General features: G+C 43.5%; 1 protein-coding gene across 5 annotated transcripts in view; it reads right to left on the reverse strand.

Annotated features, from left to right (window-relative positions):
- LOC106582011 (interleukin-1 receptor accessory protein-like 1) overlaps window positions 1-22,341 on the reverse strand; it is a 309,914-nt gene that overhangs the window by 260,211 nt on the left and 27,362 nt on the right. For all 5 annotated transcript variants that reach the window (XM_014164645.2, XM_014164642.2, XM_014164644.2 and 2 more), the window contains exon 2: window positions 14,226-14,327. In XM_014164645.2, coding sequence (XP_014020120.2) covers window positions 14,226-14,307 — 82 coding nt within the window. In that variant the 5' untranslated portion in view covers window positions 14,308-14,327. The remainder of the gene's footprint in view (window positions 1-14,225; window positions 14,328-22,341) is intronic.

Genomic DNA, 22,341 nt, shown 5'->3' on the forward strand with positions numbered 1-22,341 from the left:
CATCGGCTTCATCAATAAGTGCATCGACGACGTCATCCACACAGTGACCGTAAGTACATATCCCAACCAGAAGCCATGGATTATAGTCAACATCCGCATCGAGTTAACGGCTAGAGCTGCCGCTTTCAAGGAGCGGGACACTAATCCGGAGGTTTATAAGAAATCCCGCTATGCCCACAGACGAACCATCAAACAAGCAAAGCGTCAATACAGGATTAAGATTGAATCCTACTACACCAACTCTGATGCTCGTGGCAGGGTTTGAAAACTATTACGGACTACAAAGGGAAACCCAGATGCGAGTTGGCCAGTGACGCGAGCCGACGAGCTAAATGCCTTTTATGCTCGCTTTGAGGCAAGCAACACTGAAGCATGCACGAGAGCACCAGCTGTTCTGGAAGACAGTGTGATAACGCTCTGCGTTGCCGACCTGAGCAAGACCTTTAAACAGGTCAACATTCACAAAGCTGCGGGGCCAGATGGATTTCCAGGATGTGTACTCAAAGCATGCACAGACCAACTGGCAAGTTTCTTCACTGACATTTTCAACCTCTCCCTGACCGAGTTTGTAATACCTACATGTTTCAAGCAGACCACCACAGTCCCTGTGCCCAAGGAAGCGAAGGTAACCTGCCTAAATGACTACCGACCTGTAGCACTCACGTCGGTAGCCATGAAGTGCTTTGAAAGGCTAGTCATGGCTCACATCAACAGCATCCTCCCGGATACCCTAGACCCACTCCAATTCGCATACCACTCAAACAGATCCACAGATGACACAATCTCAATTGCACTCCACACTGCCCTTTCCCACAGGGACAAAAGGAACACCTATGTGAGAATGCTGTTCATTGACTACAGCTCAGCGTTCAACACTAGAGTGCCCACAAAGCTCATCACTAAGCTAAGAACCCTGGGACTAAACACCTCCCTCTGCAACTGGATCCTGGACTTCCTGACGGGCCGCCCTCAGGTGGTAAGGGTAGGCAACAACACGTCTGCCACGCTGATCCTCAACACTGGGGCCCCTCAGGTGTGTGTACTTAGTCCCCTCCTGTACTCCCTGTTCACCCATGACTGTGTGGCCAAACACGACTCCAACACCATCATTAAGTTTGCTGACGACAGAACAGTGGTAGGCCTGACCACCGACAATGATGAGACAGCCTATAGGGGGAGGTCAGAGACCTGGCAGTGTGGCTCAACGTGAGCAAGACAAAGGAGCTGATCGTGGACTACAGGAAAAGGCGGGCCGACCAGGCCCCCATTAACATTGACGGGGCTGTAATGGAGCAGTTCGAGAGTTTCAAGTTCGTTGGTGTCCACACCACCAACAAGCTATCATGGTCCAAACACACCAAGACAGTCATGAAGAGGGCACGACAAAACCTTTTCCCCCTCAGGAGACTGAAAAGATTTGGCATTGGTCCCCAGATCCTCATAAAGTTCTACAGCTGCACCATTCGAGAGCATCCTGACCGGTTCCATCACCGCCTGGTATGGCAACTGCTCGCCATCTGACCATAAGACACTGCAGAGGGTAGAGATTGAGATAAAACTGTCCAGTATGAGTGTTTGTTGCAGCTCGTTGCGGTCGCTAGCTGCAGTGAACTGAAAAGACTAGCGGCCCAGGGATGGGTGTGCCTTGGGGACCTTTAACAGAATGTGACTGGCAGAACAGGTGATGAATGTGGAGGATGAGGGCTGCTGTAGATATCTCAGATAGGGGAGAGTGAGGCCTAAGAGGGTTTTATAAATAAGCATCAACAAGTGGGTATACGGGTATACAGATATGATGGTATGACCATCTTTAAACAATTGCCTATGCTGCTTAGTAACCCCCCCCCCAAGGCTTAGACTAAATGGTGTTGATGTCTATTCTCCTATCCAAACACAATTCATGCTATTCAGTTCCATTTAATTACCAGGAAACCTATTAGTCTGTAATGTGATATATTTGCACACACGCACCAACGCACCCACACACAGAGCATTATAGTTGCGCCATAAACATGTGTCCACACAAGTAACAAGTAATTGCTTTGATATCTGTAGTATTCGCTCTCAAATCAAGGACACGCGAGTATGTAATGAACAAAGTGTAATTGCTTTATTATCGGTGGACACACATCAGCTGTATGTGACCAGGTGAAAAAAAACTTTCCAAGCCAAACTGCTACACACAGCCTACATCGTTGTCACCATATTAGCTAAAGTAATGTCATAGTCAACATAGCTAATATAACTAACGTGTTAGTAAACGCGCTACAATCATGCAGTAACGTTACGGTATATAGTCAGTAAGCAATTACACCGGCGGGCCCCGGTGGCAATAAATGAGTAAAACCAAAAGCTTACCTTGACTTGGAAGAGTTCCGGTGTTGTGTTGGATAGTCATAGCCAGCTAGCTAATACAGCATCCCTCTGTTTGAGCAGGGTGTTTCAGTAGGCTAAACTAGCTAGCTGCATTTTCCAGCTAAGTAAGAAAAACTGAAAGTGAAAAAAATTACGAAGTATCTATCTCTCTCTCTATTTCTCTCTTGCTTCTGGTTAATTTAGGAAGAAATGTATTAATTCAAAACTGTTCAACTATTTTCTTTCTCTCTCTTTGAGTTATGGCATTAAATTAGTGTCATTTTCAAATACAATCTCTTTTTGGGCTTTGTTGTGATCAATTTGCAGTGTACAAATTATGTTAATTATGTCCCCCCCCAACCATTCACTGGGGTATTGGTAATGTATTCTCACTGCAGATATCAACCTCAGAGTGGTGCTGATAACTGTGGATGCCTGGAGTTATTAACCATAATCAATGGCATGTTCCTCATCCATTTAGAAAGGAGTTTGCAGGATCGCCAGGAAATCCCATGCAATCAATATCTCTCTTAACATACTCTGCTTATGAAAATCAACGGATCTGACCGAACTGCATTGTATAAATAGGCTGCTTCTGTAGATGTGCATGTATGAAGATAGAAATATAGATGTACATATATAGAGAGAAAGAAAGGCAGAGAAGGTGAGAGAGAGAAAAATGGATGGAGAGAGAGAAAGGCAGCTATATAGAGATAAAGAGGGAGGGAGAGAGAGAGAGAAAAATAGACAGAGAGAAAGAGAAAGCCACAGATGCACAGGTATGCTCAGTGGTTCCTATATCCACATACTCCAGCAGCAGGAGGAGGGTAGGAGAGAGCAACACTAGACACATACGTACAGGTAACTGAAAAATAATCCAAACACTTGAGTAAATGAGGGATACAAAGCAGGTGCTTCCACATACAGTAGGTGTGGTTCCTGAGTTCATTAAGCATCCCATCATGCTTAGAGCTTATAGAAATTCTGAGAAGGTCATTATTTTAGCCACTATCGCTATGCCCCCATAGGATGACAATGTCCCAATCCACATGGCACGAGTGATCACTGAATGGTTTGAAGAGCATGGAAACCATATACCATGGCCGTATCAGCCACCAGATCTCAACCAAAGAAAACACAAAAGAGAGAAGACAGAGAACACCAACAGAGATGCAGGATAGCATCATTCTAGAAATGTCAAGCAGGCAGATCAATGGTTCCATGTTACACTGTCTATTGCCATACATCAGTGTGTACACATGTCAATACAGACCACTAGGCTGTCAACACACCATTATACTCTCTTCCTGGGATAGAAATGAATGGCAGCTAATAATACACAATACAAACAACACTATAAGACAGACACACAAACACACACACAACAAGCTTTCACTGCATCTAACTTGTTTATTTGATACATTCCACATGTGAAGGAACAACTGCACACAGTGAGTGTAACTCTGACTCATCAATAAAATAATAAATATTAGGTTGGTGGTGAGCAGTGGTAAAAAGTACTTAAATAACAGTTCTTTAAAGTACTACTTAAGTAGTTTTTGGGGGTATCTTTACTATTTACATTTTGTAAACTTTTACTTCACTACATTCCTAAGGACAATAATGTACCTTTTTCTCCATACATTTTCCCTGACACCCAAATTTTGACAGGAAAATGGTCTAATTCACACACTTATCAAGAGAACATCCCTGTTCATCCCTACTGCCTCTGATCTGGAGGCCTCGCCAAAAACACATGTTTTGTTTGTAAATTATGTCTTGGAGTGTGTCTTGGAGTGTGCCCCTGGCGATTCAAATATTGTGCCATCTGGTTTGCTTAATATACGGAATTTGAAATGATTTATGCTTTTACTGTTGATACTTAAGTACATTTTAGCAATTCCATTTTACTTTTGATACTTAAGTATATTTAAAAACAAATACTTTTAGACTTTTACCCAAGTAGTATTTTACTGGGTGACTTTCACTTTTACTTGAGTCATTTTCTATTAAAGTATCTTTACTTTTACTCAAGTATGACAGTTGAGTACTTTTTCCACCACTGGTTGTGAGTGAAGTGACGTCCCTGCCCTGACAATGAACGTTGAGCCCTTGGAGAAAGGCTACTATATCGAAGGTGGAATCTATTATAATCTGTTGCTCTTTGATCCCACAAAGCTTCCCAGGGTCCCTACACCTTGAGCCCAGGCATGTACTGTACACACTAGCAATCTAAGAGTGTTGTGTCCCATGGCGGGGTAGTGTTCTCTTCCCCCCTCCCCACAGACTATGTTTAGAAGCCATTACTCCAGGAGCGGGCCCGCTGAGCAGGATGTGTTTAGTGATGTGTGTTGTTTGGCTTTCAGATGACTTTAAGGAGTGCATCAATAGACCATCTATGCCTCTCTAAATCCCCTTTTTCTGTCTATCTGGTCCCTTCATGCCTGTTTACTGTCTCTCTCTCTCCAATTCAAAGGGCTTTATTGGCATGGGAAACATCTCTCTCTCTGTCTCCCCTCTTAGGGCCTGGAGTTTTTCCGGCCAGGTCATGTCGTCAGGCAAGGAAATAATCCTGGGTTCCTGCAGTCTGTCTGTGTTGGAGAAGTCTGGTCTACAGGGTGTCTAACTGACAGGCGGTGGCAGCAAATCTAACAGGCTGACTACACCGCTTGCGTCGTGTGTGTGCGAGCACGAGCGTTACAAAATAAATTTAGAAATCTATATTATTCAATTATTGTACCCACACTGCTCGCGTGCGCCAACGACCGTTTGCGTTGCCAAGGGCTAAAATAGAAGTCAGTTCTATTTGTGACGCAGATCACGCTGCAAGTCCTGCCTCTCCCATCTCCTCATTGGTTTATAGAAGCAGATACCCACGTGCCATCTCCTCATTGATTATACCCACATGGGTGACTGAAAGACGAACAAGGTCAGTGGCGGTAATGCACCTAATTTATGAAAGTTACCAATCGCAATATAAAGTCAAGAGAAGAAAAAGCCTGGAAGGAGGAGAGATGACTAGAAACGATTCGGTTGACCGTTTTATGTGTGGATTAATTGTCGGAGTAGAGGAACTTGTGCATTTCAGGTAAAATAATAACTCAATGTTTATATCCCAGGACAAATTAGCTAGCAACAGCAAGCTAGCTAAATAGGACAAATTAGCTAGCAATTGCAAGCTAGCTAGCTAAATTGCCATAAATGTTTAATGCTTTTCAACCTTTTTTTTGATATTTTAACCTGCGTGTCGTGATCGCGTTTGGTGTGGGAGGACAAAATAAATGTATGCACGATGGCGCACGATGGCGGTTTGGGTTCCGTGTAACGCACTGTCAACCTGGCCTTGGTCTGTCCACCGCACAATCACACAGCACCGGAAGACATATGGACTGGTCAGACTGAGTCTAAACACACACTGACGCTGATGGAAACACACACACACACACACTCCACAGAAACCAAGCGTAAAAAAATATTTTCTGCAATTGCTATTCAATTTTACAGTGTCTGGTTGGCTATTAAAACCATTGCCAGTGTCAAGCACAGAGGGAGAATGAACACACACACACACACACACACACACACACACACACACACACACACACACACACACACACACACACACACACACACACACACACAGAACAGAGGTTATAACAGCCATGTTGAAAGTCATTAGCTGGAGAAACACAAGCACACCCGGACTCCACATCGAATAATTATGGGATTTCAGAGCACTGCAAACTCTGGGAATGCCATCCAGACATTGGGATGGGAAAATCAATTGAATAGCAGCTTTATCCACTCTCTCCAGAGGCCTAATTAAGCTTTCCCTGCCGATCCCTCGCACACAACTATTCAAGGCTATAGAATTCCAAACGATTCCACATCCTAAATATTGAACAATAGAGAATTCCCATCGGATCCAAATGCTGCATAGATAGAGTAATGAAAATAAGGAAACACAATAGAAATTCTCATTCTCTCAATCCCCTCCATCTCTGTTGTTCTCCAACCCTCCCCCAGGAGAGAAATCAACAAGCGAGAATGACCTTTACACTTAAGGAAAAAATACCTTTAAGTTTCTCTGTGTGTGCGTTTGTCTGCCTGTCTCTGTTTTCTTACAAACAAAACACATGATCTCATGTGAAATAAATGTGACAACATGGCAATGCAAAATTTCAACCAGTTGGGTCTCCTCAGAGGAGGAAGGGGAGGACCATCCTCCTCAGTGAATTTCAGTTAAAATAATTATAGTGAAACATAAAAAAAGATATATATTATAGATAAAACTATACTAAATATATTCACATCACCAAATAATTGATTAAAACACATTGTATTGCAATGATGGTCTACAGTAGCCTCAACAGCACTCTGTAGGGTAGCACCATGGTGTAGCTTGAAGACAGCTAGTTTATGTTCTTCTCTGGGTACATTGACCTAGGAGGCTCATGGTCCTCACCCCCTTCCATAGACTTACATAGTAATTATGACAACTTACGGAGTATGTCCTCTAACCTATTAGAGCACTTGCAGCATGAACTGATAAGTTGTCCACCCAATCAAAGGATCAGAGAATAAATCTTGAACAGAAAACATAAGCTACATCTAGCTAGCACTGCAGTGCATTAAATGTAATGAGTAGTTGACACAAAGAGAGAGAAAGACAATAGTTGAACAGTTTTGAACAAATTAATTTCTTCCAAAATAAAGGAGAAGCAAGAGCGAGAGAGAGAGAGAAAGATTGTATGTTTTTAAAATTTTCACTTTCACACATTTTTGGTTTTATGAATTATTGCCACCGGGCCTTCCGGCGTAACTGTTAAACTGCCTTCTGACTGTACACTGTACTGCATGATTGTAGTGGGTTTACTAACGCGTTAGTTCTAGAATGTTGACTATGATGTGACAACGATGTAGGCTGTGGTAGCAGTTAGCGGTTATGATATGAAGGTTTGGCTTGTAAAGGTTTTTTCGCCTGGTCACAGACAGCTGATGTGTTGTGCACTGAAGTTCACAAGCGAAGGGAGGAAGAGGTTGTTGCGAGGAATTATACAGTGCATTCGGAAAGTATTCAGACCCCTTGACTTTTTCCACATTTTGTTACGTTAGCCTTACTCTAAAATGGATTCAATTGTTTTTTCACCTCATCAATCTACACACAATTCGCCATAATGACAAAGTAAAAACAGTTTTATTTGCAAATGTATCAAATAAAATAAAATGGAAATATCACATTTACATAAGTATTCAGAACCTTTACTCAGTATTTTGTTGAATCACCTTTGGCAGCGATTACAGCCTTGAGTCTTCTTGGGTATGACACTACAAGCTTGGCACACATGTATTTGGGAAGTTTCTCCCATTATTCTCTGCAGATCCTCTCAAGCTCGGTCAGGTTGGATGTGGAGCGTCGCAGCACAGCTATTTTCAGGTCTCTCCAGAGATGTTCGATCGGGTTGAAGTCTGGGATCTTGCTGGGTCACTCAAGGACATTCAGAGACTTGTCCCGAAGCCACTCCTGTGTTATCTTAGCTGTGTGCTTAGGGTCGTTGTACTGTTGGAAGGGGAACCTTTGCCCCAGTCTGAGGTCCTGAGCGCTCTGGATCAGGATTTCATCAAGGATCTCTCTGTACTTTGCTCTGTTCATCTTTCCCTCAATCCTGACTAGTCTCCCAAGTCCTTGCCACTGAAAAACATTACCAAAGCATGATGCTGCCACCACCATGCTTCACCATAGGGATGGTGCCAGGTTTCCTCCAGACATGACGCTTGGCATTCAGGCAAAATAGTTCCGTCTTAGTTTCATCAGACCAGAGAATCTTGTTTCTCATGGTCAGAGTCCTTTAGGTTCCTTTTGGCAAACCCCAAGCGGGCTGTCATGTGCCTTTTACTGAGGAGTGGCTTCCGTCTGGCCACTCTACCATAAAGGCCTGATTGGTGGAGTGCTGCAGAGATGGGTGTCCTTCTGAAAGGTTTTCCCATTTCCACAGAGGAACTCTGGAGCTCCCTGACCAAGGCCCTTCTCTCAGATTGTTCAGTTTTGCAGGGCGCCCAGCTTTAGGAAGAGTCTTGGTGGTTCCAAACTTCTTCCATTTAAGAAATATGTTCTTTGGGATCTGCAGACATTTTTTAGTACCCTTCCCCAGTCCTGTGCCTTGACACAATCCTATCTCAGTGCTCTATGGACAATTCCTTCAACCCCATGGCTTGGTTTTTGCTCTAACATGCACTGTCACCTGTGTTACCTTGTATAGACAGGTGTGTGCCTTTACAAATTATGTCCAATCAATCAAATTTACCACAGGTGGACTCCACTCAAGTTGTAGAAACATCTCAAGGATGAGCAATGGAAACAGGATGCAAAGGGTCTGAATAGTTATGTGAATAAGGTATTTTTGTTTTTTATTTTTATACATTAGCATTTTATAATAACCTGTTTTTGATTTGTCATTACTGAGTATCGTGTGTAAATTGATGAGGATATAAAAAAAAATAATTTTTTTTAGAATAAATCTGTAACGTAAAAAAAATGTGGAAAAAGTCAAGAGGTCTGAATACTTTCCGAATGCATTGTATATACAATGAGCAAAGTGATCATGCTGTTTTTATGTGGCTGCTATGAAAGTGAACTGTGTTTGCATGTGATTAGGGGTGTATACATTCCTCCAATTCTGTTGAAAAAACGTTTCTTAAACAGAAGCAAACGGAATGAAACTGGGATAAACACACCTGAATTTATCCAATAGAAACTCACATTTGCAACTGTTGGACTAATGATTACACCCTAGATCAGCTAGCTGCAGGCAAGAGTATGCAAGGCGGTATTGAATGTGTCACTGTCTGTCACCTTGATTACTCAAAATTCTGAGCTGGGTGAATGGGTGACTAGAATATGAATGATTCAATATGCTGTTATGGAAATAAGGCCATGCTCATAAAAGAAATATCATCCTCCCTCATCTTAAACGATAATTGATTACAACATGTGACAACATGAAACTACACATGTGACAACAAAACCCAGGTGTCAAATGGGAAAATATTTTACTTGAACCTTTTACTGCAGTGTGCTAAATCAGTGTCACACAGAGTGATTTTTTGTAGTCTTAAACAAATCTATGTCAGATACAGAGTTGAAATGTATTACATTTTGAGTTTCATCCCAATATTACACTTTATAAACGGAAATATAACAAAACCGTTTGACATAGAAACATTGGATTTTTGGCGTTTCCACCCATGAGCCACCAGGCCATTTGACTGCAGGAAAGGGCTACAAGACATAAATTACATTAATTGAAACCGTCTTGGTCCCCTGCAGGCTTTATCTAGTTACCGGTTTGTTCCAGTGCTGTTGTTAGGATGTTTTTTGAATATTGAGTCAGGGTCCACCTCTTGGTTAGCATATTTTGAGGAGTGGTCAAATATATGTGTAGTTGTGCCAACTCTCAGTAGAAGTGTCATAGCAGTTTAACCCTTGTGTGGTGTTTGGGTCTGTGGAACGCAGTTTCAGTGTTTACTAAGAAAAATGATAGAATTAATAATATTTTCTACCTGAGACTCTTTGCCCTTTGCTCATTTTCTGAGAAGAACATGTAAAATAACACATTTTCATTAGGTGCACACAGTGCACCCACCTTCACATTTATATTACATATGTGGTGTTCGGCTCCACTGGACCCGATGGTAATAAAAGTGTGGAAAAGTGTGTGTGTGTAGGTGAAAACATGTAAAAATGAAACAAAAAGGTTTGCTGTGTGCCTTCACTCTGTCTTCCTCCTCCCTGGGCCTGCTGTTTCAACATAGCACCAAGAACCTGTCTGTCTCCCTGCCTGTCTGCCTGTCTCCCGCTTTTCTCGCACTTTTTACCCTTTGTAGTGTGTGAAACTACCCAATGATGTGGGAACCTGCACAATACATTATAAAAAAATCTGTATTTTCCCACACTCTACCCCAGCCAGGTGCAAAAACACAACAAATAAATAACTTTGCATGTGTGGCTCCTTACCACAATCAATCAGTATGCAAAACTAATCTCTGCTCAGAGGGCCTTAGAAATCATTTTTTGCAGAGAGAGAAGCTAGTGTGGAAGGAGCGTCTTCCATTTTGGAAGAAGAAGAATTTTCTGAATATGAGGATCATGTTTCTGTCAATTCGGAGTCTGACAGTTAGTTAGAAGAAGAGGATGAGATTGATCCTCAGCCAGCCCCAGGACCATGTGTAGTGTTCCAGAAACACGTGTTTTAACATGTGAAATGTCACATGTGTAGTGTTCCAGAAACACGTTTTCACATTTGAAAATATGTGTTTTTGTAACACTACACATGTGAAAACACTGGGGTTCTTTTACACATTTTAACACCTGATTCAACACTACAAATGTTATAGTGAAAAATCAACACTAGGTTACACTGGCCAATTTGCTGTGCAGAAACAATTGAACCAATGAAGGGAAAACATCTAACTCAACAAAAGAAAGAAAACCACAGTCAATCAAACTAACCACTCACACATTACACACAACTCCTTGAGCTGCCAACTAAAGAAAACCAGGTAACACCAGATAAAACTCCACATAGATAAGCACGCCAGACAGGCTACATAACAGACTAGCCAGACAGCCATACAGCCTACAGAACACTGTCATAAGAGTGACATACCACCATCAGAACCCTAACCTAAGCAAACTCAACCTAACCCGTGACCCATGCAGTGCTTATGAAGACATATTGTCTTGTCTTTATCTTGTCTGCCCATAGATACTATATGAGTCACCAGGTAATAACCATGATCATGACTACAGAAACAGCTGACGTTTCACACACACACACACACACACACACACACAGCTTTTTTCCCGTGAACTGTCAGAACTTTTTGGGGAGTCAAAATATATACCCATTTAAAATTATATTTTCCTAACCGCTGACCCTATACCTAAAGAAGGAAAACACACACACACACGGTTGGAAGGATTGAGAGGTGAGGGGATCAGCGTAAGACTGCCGTCTGCTCCTCTCTGGTAGAAAGAGCTGATTTATAGGAGAAGTGTGTCTATAACCTACACTATGTGTGGTTAACCTCTAGTCAGCAGTAGGGCTAGGTGAACACATCGTGTGTGTAGTCCCTCTCCAGCTGAAACACATCATTCATGGGTAAGGTGCAGTGCCCCTCTGCCCTTTGTGTCTGTCTGTGTTCCTCCGTCTGGAAAACCTTTAAAGGTCATCCTTTAAAGCCTGAGACATGTCCTCCACCATGTCTGCCCTACACAAACACAAGTGAGACCAGGACTGGAGCCAGGGGTAAATGACATGGAGATGGGGAGTAATACCAGGACTGGAGCCAGGGGTAAATGACATGGAGATGGGGAGTAATACCAGGACTGGAGCCAGGGGTAAATGACATGGAGATGGGGAGTAATACCAGGACTGGAGCCAGGGGTAAATTACATGGAGATGGGGAGTAATACCAGGACTGGAGCCAGGGGTAAATGACATGGAGATGGGGAGTAATACCAGGACTGGAGCCAGGGGTAAATGACATGGAGATGGGGAGTAATACCAGGACTGGAGCCAGGGGTAAATGACATGGAGATGGGGAGTAATACCAGGACTGGAGCCAGGGGTAAATGACATGGAGATGGGGAGTAATACCAGGGGCCCTGGGAGAGAGACTGTATACACAAGAGCTTAAGACAGGCAAACACACACATATATTGCACATACGTGTGCACATATACTGTATGTATACAGTCCGTCTTCCCTGTGGCTCAGTTGGTAGAGCATGGTGTTTGCAACGCCAGCATGGTGTGTGCAACGCCAGGGTTGTGGGTTCGATTCCCACGGGGGGCCAGTACAAAAAAAAAAGACAGACCATAGCGGGTCAATTCAGTACTTTACCTGGTAATGAACCGACTAATGTCTGGGAATAATAGATAGCCAAACTGCAGGCCTTTCAACTAGGAGGAACAGGCGAGATGTCTTTCTGACCAACTGATATCTAATCTGAAAACAAAGGCCTGTTTTTTTAAATGTTACCCCCTTTTTCTCCCCAATTTCAATCTTGTCTCATCGCTGCAACTCCCAAACGGGCACGGGAGGCAAAGGTTGAGTCATGCGTCCTCCAAAACATGACCCGCCAAACCTCGCTTCTTTACACCCGCCCGCTTAACACGGAAGCCAGCCACACCAATGTGTCGGAGGAAACCCCGTTCAACTGACGACCAGGGTCAGCCTGCGGGTGCCCGGCCTGCCACAAGGAGATGCTAGAATACAATGAGCCAAGTAAAGCCCCCCTGACCAAACCCTCCCCTAACCCGGATGACGCTGGGCCAATTGTGCGCCACCCTATGGGACTCCCGATAATGGCCAGTTGTGATAAGCCCGGGATCGAACCCGGGTCTGTAGTGACGCCTCACAAAGGCTAAGTTTAAAGCAATTTGAGGGATGCCAATATTCATCGCAATCCATCCACATCAAGACATGCAAGCTGAAATTCCAAAACGAACTCTGAACCAACTATATTAATTTGGGTCCAGGTCGAAACAAATGAAACATGCATGAACATTTAGCTAGCTAGTTTGCCGTTGCAGCCCTGTGTGAAACATCATAAACATTGGGTTGTTATTTTACTTGAAATGCACAAGGTTGACCAATTTTGAGTCACACAAAAGTGTGTTCTCTTCTCCGACAATTAATCCACAGATAAAAGGTTTGTTTCTTGGAATTTCTCTTCCTTCAGTCTTCTTCTTCTTCTTCTTCTTCTTCTTCTGTGGACTTTATATGGCAGTTGGCAACCAACTTTAAGGTGCATTTACCACCACCAACTGGACTGGAGTGTGGACCTCAGTTCATCTTTCAATCACCCACATGAGTATATGCTCATAAAAAAACTGGGAGATGGGAGAGGCGGGACTTGCGGCGCTTCAAGTGTCAAAAATAGACCAAGTTCTATTTTAGCGCCAGGCTATGCAGACGCTCGTTAACGTGTGCCAGCAGTTTGGATGAAATGATTGAATAACATGTATGTGTACATTTATTTCCCAACGCTTGCGCACGCAACGCGGGTGTTGTGGTCAGCATGTTAAAGACACAGTGCCTGTTTTTGGGGCTCAGTCATTGACAGTCTGCAGCAACTAGTTAGCTCACTGAAACAGATTACTCTCAGCTCTATCAATTCCTGTCATGAACAAAGTTTCTCTCTTCAATCTTTTCTCCTATCCATTTTCTTCTTCGACCTTTGCATTTGTTCACAATTGATGCTCAATTTGCTGCTGTTTAGAGCCAAAATGATTTTCGCATTAACCCTTGGCGACCCTGAGACAGAGCGATAAGATTACTGGGTGTCTGCCAGTCTCTCTCGCTGCATGGGGGGAATGCTGTCTAGCTCTGAGAAGTGTCATTCAGTATGTCAGTCATGTTTAAAATGTAGATAGGCAGACAGGTAATCATACTCCATCCAGCCCCAAAGACAGACAGAAATGTCAGTTTCACATTTAAAAAGCTCAACAGACATATAATGAATGAGATTGACACAGGGAAATGGGTAAGGGGAACGCCCTATGCAATTATCTCAGCTCCAATTATCTCAGCTTCCTTCATTAAGGTTAGTGGACACACACACACACACACACACACACACACACACACACACACACACACACACACACACACACACACACACGCACACACACACACACACACACATGCACGCACGCACCCACAAACACATCTCAACTAAGTGACGAGAATTCCTGGAACTACTAACATTTGCCATTAAAACAGACGTCTAGCTTAATCCCACCACTCAGGTGGGAGGAGCCACAGGGAACAGGGAGTAGAGAAAGAAAGAGGAAGTGTACATACCTGAGCCTCTCTTAGAGACTGTCTTCATGGCGCGGGACAGGGTGACATACAGCAGGATCAGGAGAGGGCTAGGAGGCCTCATTTTCCCCTTGACCTAACAGCCTAGGATACAAAGAGAGAGAGAGAGAGAGAGAGAGAGAGAGGAAGAAAGAGCGAGAGAGAGGGAGAGAGAAGAAGAGAGAAGATAAGACAGTCATCTTTCAAGAGAAGATAAAGTTGCCCCTTGTCCCCCACATCGAAGATAGCACAGCCATCAGAGAACAAAGATGTTATATTAAACCCACACACTCATGTACGCACTCTCACACACACACGCACCTAAACACATACACTCCTTTACTTACATTCCGCTAATGGCATCTAATGATTTCTTCTTGTGATTGCAATAGAGGGAGAAATTTTCACCAAATACCATTCCGCGGCGAAGATGCTGACGGATCAATAAAGACATAATGACGTGTAAAGAACACCATTTTATTTTATCTCGGCTTCATTAAAAATGGAGGAGTGTGAAGGTTGGCGTGAGGGGGATTTCAATTCAAAGGATGGCTATTCCACACACACGTGTGCGTTCATATAGAAATGATCCTAGCCGACTCTATGGACCTCGTAGATCATGTTACCAGATGAAGGCGGTAGGTTGGTTCATTCTGTGGTTCATCCCATGGTGGTAAACGACACCCTGTGTGGTAGATACCCTGTGTGTTTGTGTGTGTGTCTTAAATTAGATGGAAAACACACAATTGTTAATCCATTGGTAACTCCTGATCAGCACTGGTGTTGAGGAGTACACCACATCAGTCACTGGCTTTATCAATAAGTGCATCGAGGACGTCATCCGCACAGTGACTGTACGTACATACCCCAACCAGAAGCCATGGATTACAGGCAACATTTGCACTGAGCTAAAGAGTAGAGCTGACACTTTCAAGGTGCGGGACTCTAACCCGGAAGTTTATAAGAAATCCTGCTATGCCCTCTGACGAACCATCAAACAGGCAAAGCGCCAATACAGGACTAAGATTAAATCGTACTACACCGGCTCCGACGCTCGTCGGATGTGGCAGAGTCTGCAAACTGTTACAGACTACAAAGGGAAGCACAGCCGCGAGCTGGCCAGTGACACAAGCCTACCAGACGAGCTAAATCCCTTCTATGCTCGCTTCGAGGAAAGCAACACTGAGGCATGCATGAGAGCATCAGCTGTTCCGGACGACTGTGTGATCACGCCTAAATGACTACAGACCTGTAGCACTCACGTCCGTAGCCATGAAATGCTTTGAAAGGCTGGTCATGGTTCACATTAACACCATTATCCCAGAAACCCTAGACCCACTCCAATTTGCATACTACTCAAACAGATCCACAGATTATGAAATCTCTATTGCACTCCACACTGCCCTTTCCCACCGGGACAAAAGGAACACCTACGTGAGAATGCTATTCATTGACTACAGCTCAGCATTCAACAACATAGTGCCCTCAAAGCTCATCACTAAGCTAAGGATCCTGGGACTAAACACCTCCCTCTGCAACTGGATCCTGGACTTCCTGACGGGCCACCCCCAGGTGGTGAGGGTAGGTAGCAACACATCTGCCACACTGAACCTCAACACTGGAGCCCCTCAGGGATGCGTGCTCAGTCCCCAACTGTGCTCCCTGTTCACCCATGACTGCATGGCCAGGCACGACTCCAACACCATAATTAAGTTTGCAGACGACACAACAGTGTTAGGCCTGATCACCGACAATGTCGAGACAGCCTGTAGGGGGGAGATCAGAGACCTGTCCGTGTGGTGCCAGAATAACAACCTATCCCTCAACGTAATCAAGACAAAGGAGATGATTGTGGACTACAGGAAAAGGAGGACCGAGTACGCCACCATTCTCATCGACAGGGCTGTAGTGGAGCAGGTTGAGAGCTTCAAGTTCCTTGGTGTCCACATCACCAACAAACTATCATGGTCCAAACACACCAAAACAGTTGTGAAGAGGGCACGACAAAACCTATTTCCCCTCAGGAGACTGAAAAGATTTGGCATGGGTCCTCAGATCCTCAAAAGGTTCTACAGCTGCACCATCGAGAGCATCCTGACTGTTTGCATCACTGCCTTGTACGGCAACTGCTTGACCTCCGACTGCAAGGCACTACAGAGGGTAGTGTGTACAGCCGAGTACATCACTGGGGCTAAGCTTCCTGCCATCCAGGACCTCTACATCAGGTGGTTTCCGAGGAAGGCCCTAAAAATTGTCAAAGATCCCAGCCACCCCAGTCATAGACTGTTCTCTCTACTACCGCATGGCAAGCGGTAACAGAGCACCAAGTCTAGGACCAAAATTCTTCCCAAAAGCTTTTACCCCCAAGCAATAAGACTCCTGAACAGGTAATCAAATGGCTACTGCATTGTGTGTGTCCCCAACCCCTCTTTTACGCTGCTGCTACTCTCTGTTTATCATCTATGCATAGTCACTTTAACTATACATTCACGTACATATTAACTCAATTAGCCCGACTGATCGGTGCCCCTGCACATTGGCTACCAAAACTATTTGCATTGTGCCCCGCCAACCCCATATTTTACGCTGCTGCTACTCTCTGTTTATCATCTATGCATAGTCCCTTTACTATACCTACATGTACACTACCGTTCAAAAGTTTGGGGTCACTTAGAAATATCCCTGCAAAACACCAGTCTCAACGTCAACAGTGAAGAGGCGACTCCGGGATGCTGGCCTTCTAGGCAGAGTTGCAAAGAAAAAGCCATATCTCAGACTGGCCTATAAAAAGAAAAGATTAAGATGGGCAAAATAACACAGACACTGGACAGAGGAACTCTACCTAGAAGGCCAGCATCCCGGAGTCGCCTCTTCACTGTTGACGTTGAGACTGGTGTTTTGCGGGTACGATTTAATGAAGCTGCTAGTTGGACTTGTGAGGCGTCTGTTTAATGTACTTTTCCTCTTGCTCAGTTGTGCACCAGGGCCTCTCACTCCTCTTTCTATTCTGGTTAGGGCCAGTTTGTGCTGTTCTGTGAAGGGAGTAGTACACGGTGTTGAACCAGATCTTCAGTTTCTAGGTAATTTCTCACATGGAATAGCCTTCATTTCTCAGAACAAGAATAGACTGATGAGTTTCAGAAGAAAGTACTTTGTTTCTGGCCATTTTGAGCCTGTAATCGAACCCAGAAATGCTGATGCTCCAGATACTCAACTAGTCTAAAGAAGGCCAGTTTTATTGCTTCTTTAATCAGATCAACTGTTTTTAGCTGTGCTAACATAATTGCAACAGGGTTTTCTAATGATCAATTAGCCTTTTAAAATGATAAACTTGGATTAGCTAACACAACGTGCCATTGGAACACAGGAGTGATGGTTGTTGATAGTGGGCCTCTACACCTATGTAGATATTCAATTAAAAATCAGTTTTTTCCAGCTACAATAGTCATTTACAACAGTGTCTACACTGTATTTCTGATCAATTTGATGTTATTTTAAAAATTTACAAAAAAATTTGCTTTTCTTTCAAAAACAAGGACATTTCTTAGTGACCCAAAAACTTTTGAACGGTAGTGTGCATAATACCTCAATTAGCCCGACTAAACGGTGCCCCCGCACATTGACTCTGTACCGGTACCGTTATATAGACTCGCTACTGTTATTTTCACTGTCGTTTTACTGTTTTTTCCCCCATTTATTTACTTATCTATTGTTTACCTAATACTTATTTTTTACTTCAAAATGAACTGTTGGTTAGGTCTTGTAAGTAAGCATTTCACTGTAAGGTTGTATTCGGCACACGTGACAAATAAACTTTGATTTGATTTATATAAAAGTTACACAATAATATGACTTCAAATATCACTCTGCAGAGATGTAAATTATACAGTTCTCCCAAATTCAGTACTCTTTTAAATGAGGAAAAGATGGCCTTCTATCCCTCTGAATATATCCCCCATTTCATTATTCCAAAGTACCAAACAATGAAAACAAAGCTTTTGAAGAACCCCTTTGGAAAAGGCCTGCGGATGCAAATATAGTTGATTGAGTGGGCTGGGTTGGATTCGGTTAAAGTATTTAAATTGAGACTTGAAACGACACGATTCCGGTGGCTACCGTAGCAACAAAGGGTTCAGATGTGACAGCGACCATAGACTGAGAGACTGAGAGGCAAGGAGAGGAGGAGAGAGAGGATACAACAACAAACGGCCCTGGGAAGAGTGGAGGGAGTTCAGCCAGTGTCAGACACACATTTCAATATGAGAGGAGAGGAACACTGAGCAAATGAACCCTCTAAATCAGAAAGGACCAGGATGGAACCCTGGTTTATAGAGACAGACAAAAGCAAATGATGAGGAGAATGTTTGAGCACTGCTGCAGTCTCTGTCAGTCACGTGTGTGAGTTTGAGAGAAAGAGAGAGAGAGAGTGTGTATGTGCATGTATGCGTGTATGCGTGTGTGTTTGCATGTGAGAGAGTGTGTGTGTGCTCAGATTAGAATAGCTAATGAAAGGAGTCGCTCTCTCAGACTTTCTTCTAGGAAACGTCGTTCAGTCAGAAAACATGTCTGCCAAGAACGTTCTGGCAATGTCCCTGTTGCCTGAAGATTGGCGTCTCTTTGTTCCACTAAAAGGCCTTGAGAAGCAGTCAGCAATAAGCTCGTCAGTTGTTGAGAAATGTGTGTTTTTGGCTTGTGTTACCAACCCTTGGTGGATTTATTGTCTTAAACACAACGCACACACACCACAAGATAAAGAGGTTGATGGAAATGGATGGAAGGAGAAAAGGATTGGTGGAAGGAAGGATTTAGAGGAAGAGATTTGAGACCAAAAACAAGCTAGCTACTGGGGGTGCAGGGTTCTTCTACACAAACCAGGGGGTGCAGGGTTCTTCTACACAAACCAGAGCCTGCACACACTGCCTCTCTCCTGGAGCAGGGCTGACCACCAGAGTCCTAGTTGCTAGTCAACAAGGTCTTTCCCCTTAAGTAGAACCCCTGGCCAACATGGGTGCTGGCAGAAACAACATAAAGACACACCCCCCCTCCACACACACACACACACACACACACACACACACACACACACACACACACACACACACACACACACACACACACACACACACACACACACACACACACAGTATGCACCCACTAGGGCTGGCACAATAATCATATAATCGTGTAACCAACAATTATGGGCAATAACCTTGAAGTATATAATAAGAATCGTCTAAATACATACATTTTTGAAGGGAGGTGATTCAGCTTTAGATAAAGTTTACCCAACAGCAGTTTTTCATTTTGACATTAAGCGGGTAAAGTTGGTAATTGCGGTAAAAGCTATTGGTTGGTCAAAACTATTGTTAACAAGCGGTCAAAACTATTGTTAACAAGCGGTCAAAACTATTGGTAACAAGCGGTCAAAACTATTGTTAACAAGCGGTCAAAACTATTGTTAACAAGCGGTCAAAACTATTGGTAACAAGCGGTCAAAACTATTGTTTTTTGAGATGGTGGTGTCACTAATCTGTGTTGTATTCATTAGGTATGTCGTAGCTCATTTTTAAAGATGCATTTTGATGCATTACAACCTCAAAACATTTTTCATTATGACAATAAACGTGGTCATTTGCATTATAATTAATCGTTACCCAATATTCCATAATCATCACAACTCTAGCACCCACACACAAGGTTAGATATAACACAGGGGAGGCTACAATTAGCTGGAACGACTACAGGCCGCAACTGTGAGTGAGACAGATACAGTAACACAGACAGAGAGAGAACCCAGCCATCAGTGAGCAGTAGTAGTCTATACACACAGGAAGCCCATTCACAGGTCACACTTCCTGTCAGACTGCCTAGCTGTCTGTCTCCCGCTGTAATGTCTCAAAGCGTTCCCTGTCACAGTCTGCTCCCCACAACAATTGCACGGTGCTCCTGAAAGACCCAGCCATGTCACGCCTTCACAAGCTCACTGGGACCAGGGGCCTTGCCAAGCATGACATCATCACCCCCCTCATCCCACACAGAGAGGGCATTGTGGCGACCGCCCCTGTCACTTGTCCTCTCTCTCCATTCCCCCACTAACATTTAAGTATTCTCTACTAGGAGGTACAGACCATGACACAAAGACTCTTTCTCCCAAACAAACACATAGACCACTAACTGCTCAATCAGATGTAACATGGGGGTTAAAACATTCAAGCTCTTCTGTTAAGTCTCTGAAAGAGAACGTCTTTGGATGTAGTGAAGTGTTACCAACACAAACACATGCCAACATTGAATGAGGACATGAGTGACTGTTTCCATCAACCTCCCTAATTGGGTGACTCTCTGAGACCAGGGAAAACACCCTTTCAACAATTTGAGACTTCTGCAAGTTGGAATATATATATTTTTACCCTCAAAATTCACCTGTGAAGGAGATCGGAGCTATATTTACAGATATATTCTACATTTCCATATCCAAAGTTATGTTTGATGTCACTTCATTTCACACAGAAGGAAAAAGGCTTGATTTCCCCAAACTGAAGAATGTGTCTCATGCACAGCTGAGTTCTGATGTTCCATTGTTTCCAGGGCAACTGGGGGTACAGGGTAGACAGGTAATCAGGTGATGTGGAGCAGGATAGCTGAGCTAGCGTAGCTTTAAGTGAATCTCTCTCCCAGGAACACACGATGGAAAATGTTTAATCAGTAATAATATCAGACCAACCTGAATTAAACCTTTTTTTTAACATTTATGTTTTCACAGGTTTTTGATAAGAGAAATTCTGAAGCAATTTACCACTATTAACAGTTGGGGAGGGATACTAGGGCTGAGGAAAGTAGGACACCACAAGGCAGAACACACATATACTGTAAGTATAGATACACACACACACACACACACACACACACACACACACACACACACACACACACACACACACACACACACACACACACACGATCATATAGAGATATACTGTGTAGAACAGACATGCCTCTCTGACATATAGATTAAGAAAACATGTTTGCTCTATTCATGACATGTCTATGTGCACCAATGGTCAGTATGATGTCCCCTCCTGACCTTGGTGACCATCTGACAACAGTTGGGACAGTGCAGATCTGGCCAGTGTGGGTTTCCTTCCAACAAGCTTTCCAACAATATGACATATTATCTGACCCCCATCCATACTCGCCAGCCAAACTCATTTGCTCCGAGGCATCGGGACGGGAGCAGGTGTGTGAGGATGTACACAGCGCGAAATCCACGGATCAGCGGCTCGTGACCCAAGAGCACACACTGACTCACACACATACGCACACAACTCACCGCTTGCCTGCCATCTATAAGCGGAAAATGAGGGTTACAGCTCAGCATCGGGCTATGACGCCCTGAAGGAAGAGTGATGGAATTGACTGTCTGCTCCCATTGTTGTAGGAATGTATCTCCCTGGATAGCTGTTTCTCCCTCCCTGCTCCTCCGCCTACTCTTCAGCAAATTCAATTATCATCTCACCTTATTTGTCCCACCGCGCTCACTCAGCTGTGTGTGTGAAAGAGTGTGTGTGTGTGTGTGTGTGCATACGTTTGTGAGTATGTGTGTGCACGTGGTGTGTCATAGGCTATGCACACATATCCTATATCAACATACCGGTAGAAATGTGTCAATGACACCATAAAGACATCCTTATTCACAGCACCTATAGCCAGCAGTGGTTGTTAACGTTTGATGATGTCACTCTAACCATGAAGAGTGATTCCAGTAAGGCTCTAAATTAAACATTTTCATTGGTACAATTTAGAAGCACAAGAAAGAAGCACCATTTCTTGATTGAGATTGATCCTATATGAATTCTAGCTACTTTTGAAGCACATGATGTGTTCTAGAAACTAATATGTAACACAGTAAATACATTTGTTTATTATAAAAAGCTCAAATGTTGAGAAATATACCTGTCATTGAAATTACAAATCCATTTGTGGAATAATAGGTTTCTACGTGGTGTAAAAGGTCTATTTTCCTGTTGAGATGCATTGCATTGAAAATAGTACACTGTCTCTTTGAGAGTGTCACCTTTGTGATGATGACATTAATGATGGGAAGTTCGGTTCCTTCGGC

The sequence above is a fragment of the Salmo salar genome, chromosome ssa21 (assembly GCF_905237065.1).
Source record: "Salmo salar chromosome ssa21, Ssal_v3.1, whole genome shotgun sequence".
NCBI lineage: Eukaryota > Metazoa > Chordata > Actinopteri > Salmoniformes > Salmonidae > Salmo > Salmo salar.